The sequence below is a fragment of the Acanthopagrus latus genome, chromosome 6 (assembly GCF_904848185.1).
Source record: "Acanthopagrus latus isolate v.2019 chromosome 6, fAcaLat1.1, whole genome shotgun sequence".
NCBI lineage: Eukaryota > Metazoa > Chordata > Actinopteri > Spariformes > Sparidae > Acanthopagrus > Acanthopagrus latus.
In genome coordinates, this window is record NC_051044.1 from 18,775,211 (window position 1) to 18,789,132 (window position 13,922).

The following is a 13,922-nucleotide window of genomic DNA, read 5'->3' on the forward strand; positions in this document are numbered from 1 at the left end:
AGTGCAACAGGATAGGAGAGTGTGAGAATAATGTGAGATGTGGTACATTAAAGGTTATTCACTTATGGTTTTGTTTTGTTGAAATGGAATTGTTGTATGGAATCGCTTATACACAACCCGGTCACCAAAATGAATTATGTGCATTTGTGCAAAACCGTAGAGATGATGAAACTCTTTCATGTATTTTTGTTGCACCTTGCCACAAACATGGCTGCAAAAAATGTTGACATTTAATTGAAAATATTTAGTAGTTTCAGCTTACAGATTCTTAAATGCGTTTCAGAACAGTGGTCTCTAGCTTGGGAGTAACTTTGCCTAGATGCTTCATATTGTAGAAATGTCATTATGAGCAATTACACACAGAAGCTGCTCACAAGCAGGTGCGACGTTACGCTCATGGACGAGTTTACAATCATTCCATTAATATTAATATCTATTAATACTTTTTATTCGCATCGGCGTCTTGTCTTGTCTGGGAAACATGATATTGACTCTCAACCGTATCCTTAAGGAAAATCAATGAGACAGAGCAGCAAAGCACAAACACACACACTAACCCATCATGTGCCTTTCTTCTCATCAAGTGCAGAAAGTCAATTAGCCAGCCTCACGTTCAGAATGCTGTATGTCTCCTCAAGGTTAAATGGCACTGCTGTCCCAATGATTTCCATTTACAGCGCTACAGCAGAGGCAGTAACTGTCCACCACAGGCTTTAACTACGTCATTTTCTACTAAGTACTAAAAGGCAATGAAGAATAAAGAACAACGCAGAGCATGGGCACCCTGAAACTGAAAATGCAGACACAAGATTCACATGGTTTTATATATGATCAACAAAACAGATGAAACACCACCCAAAGAAACACACACACACACACACACACACACACATGCACACACACACACACACACGACTGCATACCACACACACATGCAGCGCAGTGCTCCATGTTGGAGTGGCTTATTGTTCTCTGGTATAGAGAACACAATATCCAAGTCTAGTAATAGAGGTTAGATTAATTGCTGACAAATCTGTATTCAGCAGTTCCCTTTCTCTCTGCTTGACAGATTTATGACAAAGATTGATGGAGGGGAGGATCGTGCAGAGAGCCGCCTCTGTTCAGTGAGAAAAGAGGACAACAGCTCAGTGAGTCGAACAGAAACAGAGAAAAGAGGGGGAAAAAGACCAACTGGATTGTTTTGGTTGGCTCTAACACATGACCAACAATTTTGTCTTTGAGCTTGCAGGCAGCTTCATATTTCATGCTGTTTTAACAAGAATAGCCTGCTCCACCAAAGGAAGTTCACCATTTTATTCCTCTCACACTTAAGAACAGTTATTATTTTCAAGTAAAGCAGTAAGAATGTTCAATTATCATAATTTTAATACTTTCAAATGACTCTTTAATGAAACACCACGGGGGGAACAGGCCCTTTTTCACAGTAGACGTTTTGACTGGTCATACTGGGAGAAACACAGGTGTTACTAATAACATTAACGATGGCTCCGTTCTATTTAAGTGTCCCAGTAGGTCATAAAAGTGCCACAGTGAGCCAGTATGCACAATACCTGGACCCTGAAACTGTAGCAGCTAATTGGAATTCAGCCATCATTCATCTGTTTTTTATTTTGGCTACACAAATATCTTCAGCAATCGTACAATTGAAAAATGACAGCATAATTTTTCTCATTTGTTAATTAAAAAAAAAAAATCAAAAATGAGCTCATATTGAGCAAGCAGAAACTGTGTGAACAATCATCATTCATAACTTTAAAATGAATAGTTTCACGATTCCGCACCCATATAGTAAAGATGTAGCCGGGGCTAGCAGATTAGCAGGGAACCAGCATGAAACAGCCTATTTCTGTTTAAGATAACAAAAGAAGAAGGAATCTTAATGTATTTAGTTTCACATGTGCTTTTCCTGCTATGACGAATCTGCTGTGAAAACCTCCAACTGCGAACGGATATCTCTTGCGCACATTCTTAAATCAGCTCAGACGAGCAATGGCAAACTAATGACACTGTAAACGATTGAAAAAAACATTAATACCCCTAATGACTGCTAATCATTTAGCATTTTGTGGCAGTCAGTCCTGCAGGGATAAAAACATGCATTCCAGTCTACATTCCAGCTTCACTTGGCCCTTCAGCTTTCCTTCACAAACACCACAGGGCCTTCACATGAGCACAAAGGATTTCTTTGAAAGCTTAAGTCTGAGAACAGAGACATTAGGGCCAGAGACCCTTCCTCAGCTGATTAGTCCTGTGCTGGCCATCAGCCATTATTACACTAGACCCACATGATAATAATCAATGCAATAAAGTATTAGGTTGAAAAGACACGAATATGATGTACTTTCTGACCAGATGATCAGTTTCAAAGGATCCAACCTGTTAAAGTTCATTCATTTCAATTCATTAGATCTAAAATATCCTGTCCACCTTGCTTCTTCCACCTGATGTCACAGCTAGCAGCTCGCCTGATTGGTTGAAACCAGGGCCCGCCAGCTGTTTGTAATCAGCAGCAATTGGGAGTCAGTAGGATCACATGACACCCTCGAGGCACACATGCACACACAGATATATACATATAGAGTGCAGTGCATCTTTAACCTCGTAGCCCTTCCCACAGGCAGCTCCTTTGCGGTCGGGATCACCTCCAGATGTGCACACTGTGTTCTCACCTCAGGATAAAAACCGGGGGAGGGGTGCGGCGGCACCCTTAGGGAGGGGATCGTCCAGTGAAAATTGAAACATCTCCAAGATGTTAGGCAGGGGACAAAAGAGAGAGGAAGGAGATTTACAGACAGCATATGTGAGACTAGTGTTTATCATTTTTAAAATGATGTAAACAATCTTGAATTTAAAATGTATATCAGGAAGAAAAAGACCTCACAGGAAGAGTCTTCATGAGGGAATTGTGACTCTGCTGCCCCCTTTTGGCACAACTTTTTAAAATACATTTAAAAAAAAACATTACAGCTCATTCATGTTAACACAGTCAATGGAGTGACTCAAATACAAATTATGTAACCAAGGACATGATGCAAAAACTGAAACAATAGCACAAGTTGTTACTGTAATCATTTATTTGTCATTTTTCCATAATCAAAAATTAAATTACATATACATACATATAAAACATGTAGAATAATTTTGCTCCAGACTAATCATTCAGTGGTTGAAGAGACAAGGCATTGCTCTTTCTATGGCTCCAAGACTATGGGATTAAGGTTTCTGCAGTACAGGTGCTCTTCTCCCTGAAAACCTCCCTGCTTTCTAACATTTACTCTTTTCATTTTTTTTTTTTATCTTCCTCTGTCCAGCTGACCTTGTCCTTGAAACAGACACAAGTGTTGTCTTATATTCATCAGAAGGACACAGCCTCACACAGTGCACAGTTTAATCTACACACAGAAATGAAGTAGAGATATGGGCAGAAGAGGATTTGAAACACGGGTCTCCTGCTTTATCTTTCTGCGACAAAGAAATTGTATAATTATAGTACAAAATGGGATGAGGAAAAGATGTTTTGTCAACAGCCTACGCCTCAATAATGGCTTTTAAAAGGTCTGTTTTTGGTCAGATGTAAGGTGGTAAAAATGGCAGCTCAACAGGAAATGGTTACGTATTCTATGACAAGCACACGTACAGCACATACAGTATATTTATACTCACATCCATCGAAATCTGTGACCTGACTGGGTCACATTTATATGCAGTAAACCTACAGTATACTGAAGGCATTTAACTGTATGTGTACCATACATTCACATATACATTAATAACTTGAAAATCAGGTTTAAGACACATGATGCTCATCAAAATTACTTTAACAGTTGCTTAATAATTACGTTTTTTTTTGTTTTTTTTTCTGTAAGCACATCTACAGTCATCAACTCTGATGTTTAAGTGTTTTTCACAATTTGGTCTGGTCCATTATGGAAGCATTTCATATATTCTTTCCTCAACTGACACATTATTTCATGTGATTTAGAATACATATTTACACAATGAATAATATTTAGTCATGCCATTCATTAGTTTAATTATGGGTCCTCAGACACACAAAGACTATTCACATTCAAAAGTCTGACAAGAATCGGAGCAGAAGTTCATCACAGCAAACACAAAACATTCACACATGTCTCGGAGGACGTATTACTGCATGTGATGTTACAGTAATAGATTACTGTACTTGTGCACTTTGCTTTAGAGTCACTTGAATAAAACTGATGAAAATTATGGAGGAAGAGGCCTTGAAAATGGTTGTAGAACAGTTCACTGATATTCAACCGGACAGTAAAACAAGTGTAGAATATAATTTAAACACATGAATCCATCAGTAGTGGGTCAGATATTTAAAATGGATCATTTTAATAAATTAATTTTTATATTATTTGATATTTAACCTTAAAGTAAAGATTTACTTCCAAGGGTTTGTTCTAAAATAAGTCTTTGGGGTGTCCAGTTGGCCTAAGTGTTTAAAGGTCCCATATTAAGCTCATTTTCAGGTTCATGTATTTATTTTAGGTGTTTACATTATTTTTCTCATACTGTATCAAGACTGTAGCACCTCTGTCTGATCACTCCGTTTAAGTACCTGTCTCTTTGAGGCCCTCCTCCCACAAAGCACAGTTTGCTCTTATTGGTCAGCTCTCACAGGCCTGAGCAGGCAACATTCACCGTGTTGCTGCCTCAGCTCTGTAGTTGTTTTTACAACCATTGGTTGGCTGAAGGCCGTGACTGTATAGTTGTGACAAGCCCTGATGGCTCGTTTGAAGGCACAGTTTCTGAACGGCTGTGCGCTTTGATACTTTCACAGTATTTATGTAGCACCTCGACCTGATTTATAATCACGGAAAAAGGACAAACACATTCTTCTTCAGCATTGATCATTTCTATACATTGAGTGACCAGTATGGCTGAACAATATGGGGAAAAATCTAATTCAAGTCAAGCTTCAGTTCAGTATTCATTCTGTATAATAGATTGGTTGCACGTCTGTCTTCAAAGCCAAAATATTTCTACCACATTTCTTTGTTGCTAAATTGTTCTTGCTGCTGGATCAGAGGATCCCATTTTTACAATAAAGTTTTACTTGGGTTTTACATTTTGTTGCTGGTAGGCATATACACAGTCGCCTTGGGCCACGTCTCATTAGTGAGAATGATACAATGAGGAGCACGGTAGCACAAATGAGAAGCTTTTAAACACATTTATAAATATATTGTAACTTTCACCCCTGGTCGCTTTGGCTGCTGTGTTAAACAAAACTTACATAGTCTCATTTTAAGATAGGGTAATTGCAACATCCAACATCCAGTGTCTGTGATGATGAGTCTTTTATCAATCCACCTTTTTATTGTCCAGTAAAACATCAGTCGGTAAATGATTCAAGGCTCTCTCCTCCATTGAGAACAAAAGGTTGTGACAATCGCAGTTGTATTAGACAAATGTCTGATGTCTCCCATTATAATAACCCGTTGTAATTGTAACCTTTTAAGTATTGTATTGAATTCATTCAGATAAGTACATTTTTCATGTGCTGCATTCTTTAGCCTTTCTCTTCGCTCATCTTGTTTATTACATATATATATATATATACATAAAATCAAAGAGAACACATTGAATTTTTATATCTAAAAATATTATTGTAATAAATAATAAATAAGTAATAAATTATTGTTTAATTGCTTGATAGATCTCTTGAAAATAAAATATATAATTTTATCTACAGAAAGTGCAACTACAAATAAAGTATTACTTAAGGTACTTCTTTCACACCATAATCTCTCTGCTCCCTTTGGCTCTAAACACCACTGTCAGATGTGACTCTGCTATTAGGAAATGAAGGGGAGCACAATACAGAAGAACCTTCGGACAGTGTCAAGATAGCTTCTCTCAATTGTGCGTAATTGTTTTTCTTTTTAACTCAGGGACAGATAAAAAGGTTGCACTGGCACAAAAGAACCCAGATACATACAGAGTTGCAGTAAGGTCAATTTGACTTGGATTTTGGGTGAATTATTGCTTAAAATGTCCCCCCCCCCCAAAAAAAAAAAAACCAAAACAACAAAACAAAATAAGTATTATTTTCCTGATACTTAAAGGGACACATACATTCTCTCTCACATACATGCGCAATTTTATCTGCTCTGGTTTTCCCTGACCTGACGCCACCCAAAGTGCCTTGCAGGAGCATTCATGAACATCGTCTGAGGTAAAGAAATAAGACACTGTACTAACACATGACAACGATTCTGTAAGAACAACCTCCATCCCACACAATCATTAGTTCAAAGACGAATGTCCATAAAGGGAAAAAGACTACGCCTCAAAAAACACACATTACTGATGTCCCCGCTTCAACTGAAGTGGGTCTTCTAACATTTACAGTTTTCAGTTTACATCATCACACAAAACTGACACGAAGTTTTATGCCCCCAAAAGAGGATTTGTCTATGTATTACTGAACCTGCAATGTACTTTATTTCTAAAATCTACTAAATAATCGACCATATCATCACTATTAGAAAAAAACAAAACAGTAATGGCACATTAAATAAAAGACAACTGATAAACCTACTTAGATTATTAAAAAAAAACCTGGTTTGTTTTCAAAGGAGCATTTACACTCCATCGTATAGCCCAGCTAAGTGTACAGTAGAGGTGAGAAACCTGGGTGTTTCTGATGTAAGGGTGAAAAACTGGAGTAGAGAGGTTGGTGGTGTTGTTGTTGTTGTGTGTGTATGTGTGCGTGCGTGCGTGCGTGCGTGTGTGTGTGTGAACCTCTATCTTTGTGAGCACCAGCAGTGGATGAGGTGACGACTCCTATTTAAAGGAGGTTGCATGTAGTTTTTCTAGAAGTTCCCCTCAGCTTTGTGGAATTTATAGCTTATTTTAACTGATTTTTTATTTTTTATTTTCTGGCCCTGGCAACTTCAATGTGTTAATTTTTCAGCGAACAGCTCTAAAAACCCACTGCACATTATCTGTTCAGCACCAAACAGCAAGCAGACAAAGTTAGGACAAGCTGGTGCACGCAGCTGGAGCACTGGGCACCAAAAGAGCCAGATGTTTCCTCCGGGAGCTGGTGGAGACCAAAAATAGAGCCAAAAGAAAGTAAATATTGGAGCTAAAATTAATCAGCAGGTCAGAAACACGGGAAATAATATTGTTGCACATCTGATTAATGGTTTGAAAACAAGTTGGAAATATTAACATTAAATATGTCCATGTTGAGTATGGAGTTTGAAAGTAGCCAAACAATTATACCAATTATTGCTGATTTAAATCTGTAGAAACATTTATTTGGGTACACCCTAAACTAATGCAGTTGTAAGGCTCTCCTCAATATTTAAATGCCTTAGACAAAATAATATAAAAGCCTGTCAGTATAACACACTACAAATTAACACTGCCTCCAAATATATCTTTCAAAATGACCATAAAATTAAATCTTTTCTAAAACAGTTTAATTAAAAACTGAACTTTAAAACTGTCATGATCTAGGGCCGCATCAGTTAGTTGTACCTAATTAAGTGGCGACTGGGCATACTCCTGATTTTGATGGCTGCAAGGTACAACTATGGTTGGTTCTAGTGTTAAACAGGAGAATTTACAATGGGCTGTTTTGTTGATGTTGGGCAGTAAAGCTGATATTTATAGACAAGCGACAGCTGCGTCACTGTTAGCTAAAAATAGACCATCCTGACTTTTTGGGTGACGTTTTTGGAGATAAACCAGTGACAATGAATCACTGGCTGTTTGACAAGCTAGCTGTTTGAGATGTTAAATCCAGGTGAGTTTAAAAATAAATGCATGGCTCTAGGCTGTGGATCAGCAAATGTACCTATATCTCAGTGAAATCACCTGAGGATGCCAGCAGCTGTCACAGTGTCCTAACATTATTTACTGTGACTGTGAACGGAGCGGCTCCAGGATTTGTCTCCAGATTACATTATCAGAGATGCATCATTGCTCTGTGCAAAAATTCGATACTAATAGTGACTGCTGTTCCAAGAGTGCGCTTTCAAAGTTTCATCCCTTATATCGTCCCTCAGCCTCATCATTATCATATTATAATATTATAATTAAAATCTAAAAGGTGATTAAGATGGTTGAGATCAGGGTTTTTTACTGGTCAGCTGGTTAACTAAGATGTCCAAAGTTGGTGCTGAATTCAAGGGGTCAGAGTTCACACTGGCATTAACTAGTTTGGTTCTAGTCCTCACATAGATAGAAGTTCATGTGTATGTCTTTATTTGTTTGTTTTCTGGTATTTGTTTGCAGGTAGCTGGTAGAAATCATTGACACTTGTTTCTCTTAAGCACTGAAGAAACTGACAGTCAAAGCAGCCAAATCTCATGATGCCCTGTGGTCCAGAACTACAGTCATGTGACGCAGCTGAGTCTGCCAGGACGGTGGACATCCTACTCGTCTATGAACGCGATCCCTTCAATCCTGCAGAACATGCATACAAAATTGGTGTTAATACCGCACAGAGAACAGTTTGGGTGTTTGCAATTACAAGCTGGAGTGACAATTGGAAAGCACAAAAGAAGCGAGCGACCAGCATGTGTAGAGTGAATATTTTCAGGTGACAGGGGTGAGGAAAAACAGGGTTTGTGGCCTTGCCTTCTTAGCAGCCACAGGACGAGTGTCCTTTTGATTGGAGTTGAGGGATTTCCACACAGTGGTTTTAGACATTTCATCAGATATATTTATATCAGAGGGGTCACACCTGAGGAGCAGTGAGAGGAAATGGAGGATGAGAGCAGAAAGGTATAAAGGATAAGGTGGAGGGTTATTTGAGGAGGTCCCAGCATGTTAGATTCACAGGGTGCACTTAAAAAAAAACGCCACCACACGCAAACAAGACAAGCAAACATACAGATAAACAGGAAGTTGAAACATTTCTCTCATAATCTTACCACTCAGATCATCTGATGCCAATCCTGTCCTTTTTATGTATGGGTACTCACCTGGGGTCTTGTGCTTTCGGGGTAAGAACAGGCTTGCTGGTCTCCATGGGAATCTGAACACTATCTTCTTTGTTTCCACTGAGCATAACCTCTGATTCCTAAAACACACACAGTCCCTACTTTCAGTATGTGCATGTATATATGCACATACTGACTATATGTATATTTATTTTTATCTGTACATTTCATGGTTCCATCTACACTACCTCTTCTATTTTTTTGGAGGCATCATCAAGATTTTTCTTCTTCCATTCAGGCATTAAGTCATCCAGGTAACTTAGCTCTCGCTTTGAGAAGCACAAGTCCATCAGCTTGCGGACAAACACCAGAGCCAGTACCTGCAGGCACAGGAGATTTTTTTTAATCTAGATATACAAGATGTGAAGCGGCTGAAGGGGAAAGAAAGAGGATGTTGTTGTTGGTCAACTCACCATCATCGGGAAGATGATAGCGGCAGGCGACGTCTTGATAACCCAGAGCAGCACCAGACAGGTGAGCTGGGTGACAGTGAACAGGTGCACCTTCCTCAAAGGGACGTGGCGCAAGTAGATGAAGTCCGGCTGGTGCTTTGCTGGCATGCCGAACAACTTCAGACGGTCAAAGAACTGAGACAAAGATGGAGACGAACACAGGTGGCCAGGAAGTTAGAGGGTAATGAGAGAAATTAATTAATGATGGCAGTGCAGATGGTAAATATGGCAAGAGGAAGGAAGTGATTATGAATGACAAATTTAGTTACATTGTTCTTGTGAGCCTCACTGAATTACAACAGTATTAATTAGATCAGGAGAGGGCATAACAAGGAAAGACAATTTTAAGAAGTGGCTGGGATGAGGGGACAAGAGAACAACTTTAATATTTTTTGTTTGAATGACTCCAGTTGATGTAATAACTGCAAATATAGTATCGTATTTGTTCAAATGTCAAAGTGAATAAGCATCTTGCAAACTTAGTTTTGGACATGTATACGGTAAAAGCTAAATTGTACATTACCTGGATGCCTTTTAATGAGGAAACTCCCATGTAAAGGAAAACACCATACAACACCGGCATAGGAATGAACTGGAATAAAAACAAGAAAAATCACTTTTTTTCATTCTCACTATTTCCCTCGCTCCTCTGACTAAATGTACCAGCCAGAGGGGGGCAGCATTGCATTGCCTGTCTGACTGACCTGCAGGGCTCCGGTCATGAATACAGAGCAGCCCATGAGCAGGAAGATGACCAGGCCAGTGAACCTCTGCTCTCTGATGCCCAGGAAGCGAGGCTGCTCTCCTGGAGCCGAGCTCTCCGACTCCAGTTTAAGGCTGTTGACGTGAGAGATGGATAGGACCGTGGCTGCTACGAACCAGGGCAAGCCCATAATGGAGCACACTGCCAGCATCACTCCGACCATCAGAAGGTCCAGATGGTACCCACAGCCCTTCTGTATACCAGAGAGAAAGACGGATAGGTATTACTAGGCTCCATTCTTCAGCTGGACACAGAGAGATGTAGGTTGCAGCTGCATGATCTAAATTTAAAAAAATAAATAAATAAATATTTTTTTTTTTCTAAAGATTTCTTCTCACCAGCAGTTTGTGCTCTTTGCGGTTGATGATGACAGCAGTTATTTGCTGGTCCATGAAGATGAGGATGGTGCAGAGAAGAGCAGGAATAGAAGCAGCCAGGACTGTCCACCATGGGTTGCGTCCAATTGGATTGATCAACCAACCTCTGTCGTCTCTGGTAGGCTGAAGGATCCATTTAAAGAGGAGTGAGGCCGTGAATCAGCCATAACCATGTAGACATGTATATCAGTGCCCTAGTTATTATCATCATTTCCTATACCTGGAATTTGCTGGGGACCTTTAACTTCTGCGAGGGCACTCCAATGACATAGTCGAGCAGAACCATGACGGCGATGGTGAGGAACACTGCGAAGTCACTGATCATGGACCGCACCTGAGCACAGGAGAAAACAACACTCATGGTAATGAGTGGTTCCTTATGTGACGTATCCGGTAACTTAGTGAGCATGTAAGTCATATGGGCTGATTACCTTGGTGGGGAAATAACGACTGGTCTTGAATTGTTTGAGGAAGGCGGACATGAAGAAGGTTGAGAAGAACAAGATGGTGGACCAGAAAAGAACGTCTGGGGTATACGGGCCGTGGTGACCACATGACGTCCCAACAAATTGTCCCTGCAGACTCAGGCACTCCTGTAGATTTCAAGTAGATGCATGGAGGTTATATTTGGACAAAGTGGCCTCAAGACAACAATAAATTAAAGACAATTTGATCCAAATGTTATCTAAGACTTTGGTGCGCTCCATTATACACGGGGCGGTTAACGGATTGTCTGTTTGCGAAGGTCCTTAAGAAAGGTTAGCTGCTCACGGGAGGGTGATGCAGTTAGTTGAATGTTAACAAAAGTAAACATTTGTTCCCACGTAGTTGTGTTACCTTGACAGTTAGGTTGGTCCAGGGTACAGCAGAGGCTGTGATGTTTCTCTCACTCCACATCTCTATGGTTTTATTACTGGGATTATCAGGTTCTGCACACCTACAGCTGCAGAGAGAGACAGATAGACAGAGAGTGGCTGTCTGTGGTTGACTAACAAGGACAGGCTTGCATGCTTTTGTCTGTAAAATTAGGCCCGACATGAACTGCATGCAGGGATGTGATGGAGGCTTTTAGATCAGAGCAGAAAGGATAAGACAACAAGGACAGAGTCTCACAGTGAGGAGATGCGTACACAGAGAGAATGACAGCTACACAGAACTTTCTCACAGAAGAATTAGAAATTGAACATGAAGGTGTAGGGAAACCAGCACACACACTATTTTACATACTATGCCAGCGTTAGTTTGTCAAGATCGCTGTGTGCATTGAAGGGGTAGACTTCTCCCAGGTGGAAGAGCTTCTCCAGAGCCTCATAGATGAAGATGAGGCAGATGAGGGCGGCAAAAGCCTCCTCTGTGAACCGAGTGATGTAGCACACCAGAGAGCTAGCATCTGTGGCAACCAGTATAAAACACAGCAGGGCCGTCCACAGGCCGATGCAAGTCCTCAGCGACAGATAGGACAGATCGTAGTCCCTGATGTGACAGGACAAGAGAAGAGAGGGAATATGTAATCAGCTAGCAAAACAAATGCCAGGGCAGTGATGATAAATATGTCACAAATACTCCTTTTCCACCAACAACGGGCCAGAGAGGTTGATTTAATACATACTTGCAGAACTTGAAGAGGATTTTCTCAAAAACCAGCACAGGACCTGTGCTGCCAAGAATGGTGAGAGGCTGACCAGCAAATATCGAGTAGGCTACTCCAGTCATAGATGCTCCCAGTAACGACTCTATAGCACTCTGGCGCACATGGTAGAAATACGGAGAGGTACAGTACATTATTCACTAACATGCTGTATTCATAATACTCTAATCACAGTGAAGTGTGTGCGTGCGGTGTTTGCTTCTGTTTGAGTGTGTGTCTGAGTGCGCTCTTACAATGCGTCCCTCTGTCGCCTCCCCCAGCAGTCCTCCAAAGGTGATGACAGGAGACATGCAGGCACAGTACAGGAAGAGGAAGGAGGCCACACACTGGAGGCTCATGCCATCCTTAAAGTCGCTCAGATAGAACGGAGCTTTCCTCTTGATGTCCAGTATCAGACCACCAAACAACCTGATCACAGCACGCAGCAAACGAGGAGATGTGAGGGAAAAGTCTAGTCTAGTATTTAATATCACTTCCATTGTCAAAGGAATAGTGGGACATTTTTGAAATATGAATATTCTCATAGTATTGATATGAAATAACCTGGAGGGGAAATGGAAAAAATCAAGGACGTCAGTGTTGATTTTGACCAATGAAAATTGGTTGGAGGTGGAGCAAGTGTGCAAAACAATCTGATGTTCACTCCAATAAGGAAGTACTGTCTTCTGCCTTTAGTTATTTAGTCCTGTTACAAACAGGAAAGTGGTAGCAATCTTCTCAACAAGACAGCTACAACTATTTATTTAAGGGGAAACCAACTGACAACTAATCCTTTTCAATAATCAGACAAATCCAAAATTTAAGAGATGATTTACATATACAAATATAATTTCATGTTAGCTCTATAAAAAACAACTACACAAGCAAACAGAAAAAAAAACAAAACAAATGAAAACCTTTTCTAGGATCTCTAGTGAATTTCAGCTCTTCTCATGTGCATCGTGGTGGCATTTTAAAGACTACTCCTCCACTAAGTGGATAATCAAAGGCCCTACACAGCCACAGTCCTCCCACACAGGTGTTCTCACTCACATCTCCCTTACTTGCCCTACTGCCTCTGTTATTGGTAAATTGAGTCTGGTGACCTTGTGTAATTTACATTATAGCTCCACTTGTGTAGAGGTATCATCAGCCAGATTAACATAAAACACATGTGGATGTGTACGGCTATTACACTGAGCTGATCATTCACCATTTTCACTAATTAGGTTTAAGTGTGTTTCACATCAGACTACATCCAAAACCACTGATGGATGTCGTCAGAAGCGTGCTCTCCTGCACCTTTAACCGCACCCATAAGTGATGTCACAGTATCCTGGAGTACACTTCTACGTCACCCGATTTCAGCGAGAAGCCAGATTTTCAGTCGACTCTCACTGATATTTAAGAAATTAAAGTGAAGAATGTTTTGGTGCGTGCTTGTCTTTCACGCTGTCACACTTGGCCACTGTGGTTGTCTCTTGCATGTGACAAACATGGTGGAGAGTGCTAAACTCGCCCCAGGCTTCCAACACATCAATTCAGAAAACGTAACAAGTTCTACATTTCCACAGGCTGTTTTTATGACAGCTTGTCTTGATATTCACTGCTTGTTGGGTATAACATCTTTCTTTTTGACATCTGAATTGGCTGTCTCTATTCATGTATTACAGCACATGTGACTCAAGCAAC

At 40.3% G+C, this 13,922-nt stretch overlaps 1 protein-coding gene across 5 annotated transcripts in view; it reads right to left on the reverse strand.

The window, feature by feature from the left end:
• Positions 1-3,084: 3,084 nt before the first annotated feature.
• Positions 3,085-13,922, reverse strand: part of slc4a8 (solute carrier family 4 member 8) — a 32,265-nt gene continuing 21,427 nt past the window's right edge. For 4 of the 5 annotated variants that reach the window (XM_037100817.1, XM_037100816.1, XM_037100820.1 and 1 more), the window contains 14 exons: positions 12,485-12,659; positions 12,213-12,346; positions 11,831-12,076; positions 11,441-11,546; positions 11,035-11,196; positions 10,824-10,937; positions 10,565-10,726; positions 10,168-10,419; positions 9,987-10,055; positions 9,425-9,598; positions 9,200-9,331; positions 8,994-9,091; positions 8,647-8,752; positions 3,085-8,472 (listed from right to left, as the gene is read on the reverse strand). In XM_037100817.1, coding sequence (XP_036956712.1) covers positions 8,467-8,472; positions 8,647-8,752; positions 8,994-9,091; positions 9,200-9,331; positions 9,425-9,598; positions 9,987-10,055; positions 10,168-10,419; positions 10,565-10,726; positions 10,824-10,937; positions 11,035-11,196; positions 11,441-11,546; positions 11,831-12,076; positions 12,213-12,346; positions 12,485-12,659 — 1,936 coding nt within the window. In that variant the 3' untranslated portion in view covers positions 3,085-8,466. The remainder of the gene's footprint in view (positions 8,473-8,646; positions 8,753-8,993; positions 9,092-9,199; positions 9,332-9,424; positions 9,599-9,986; positions 10,056-10,167; positions 10,420-10,564; positions 10,727-10,823; positions 10,938-11,034; positions 11,197-11,440; positions 11,547-11,830; positions 12,077-12,212; positions 12,347-12,484; positions 12,660-13,922) is intronic. The other variant, XM_037100818.1, reaches the window with a different exon arrangement.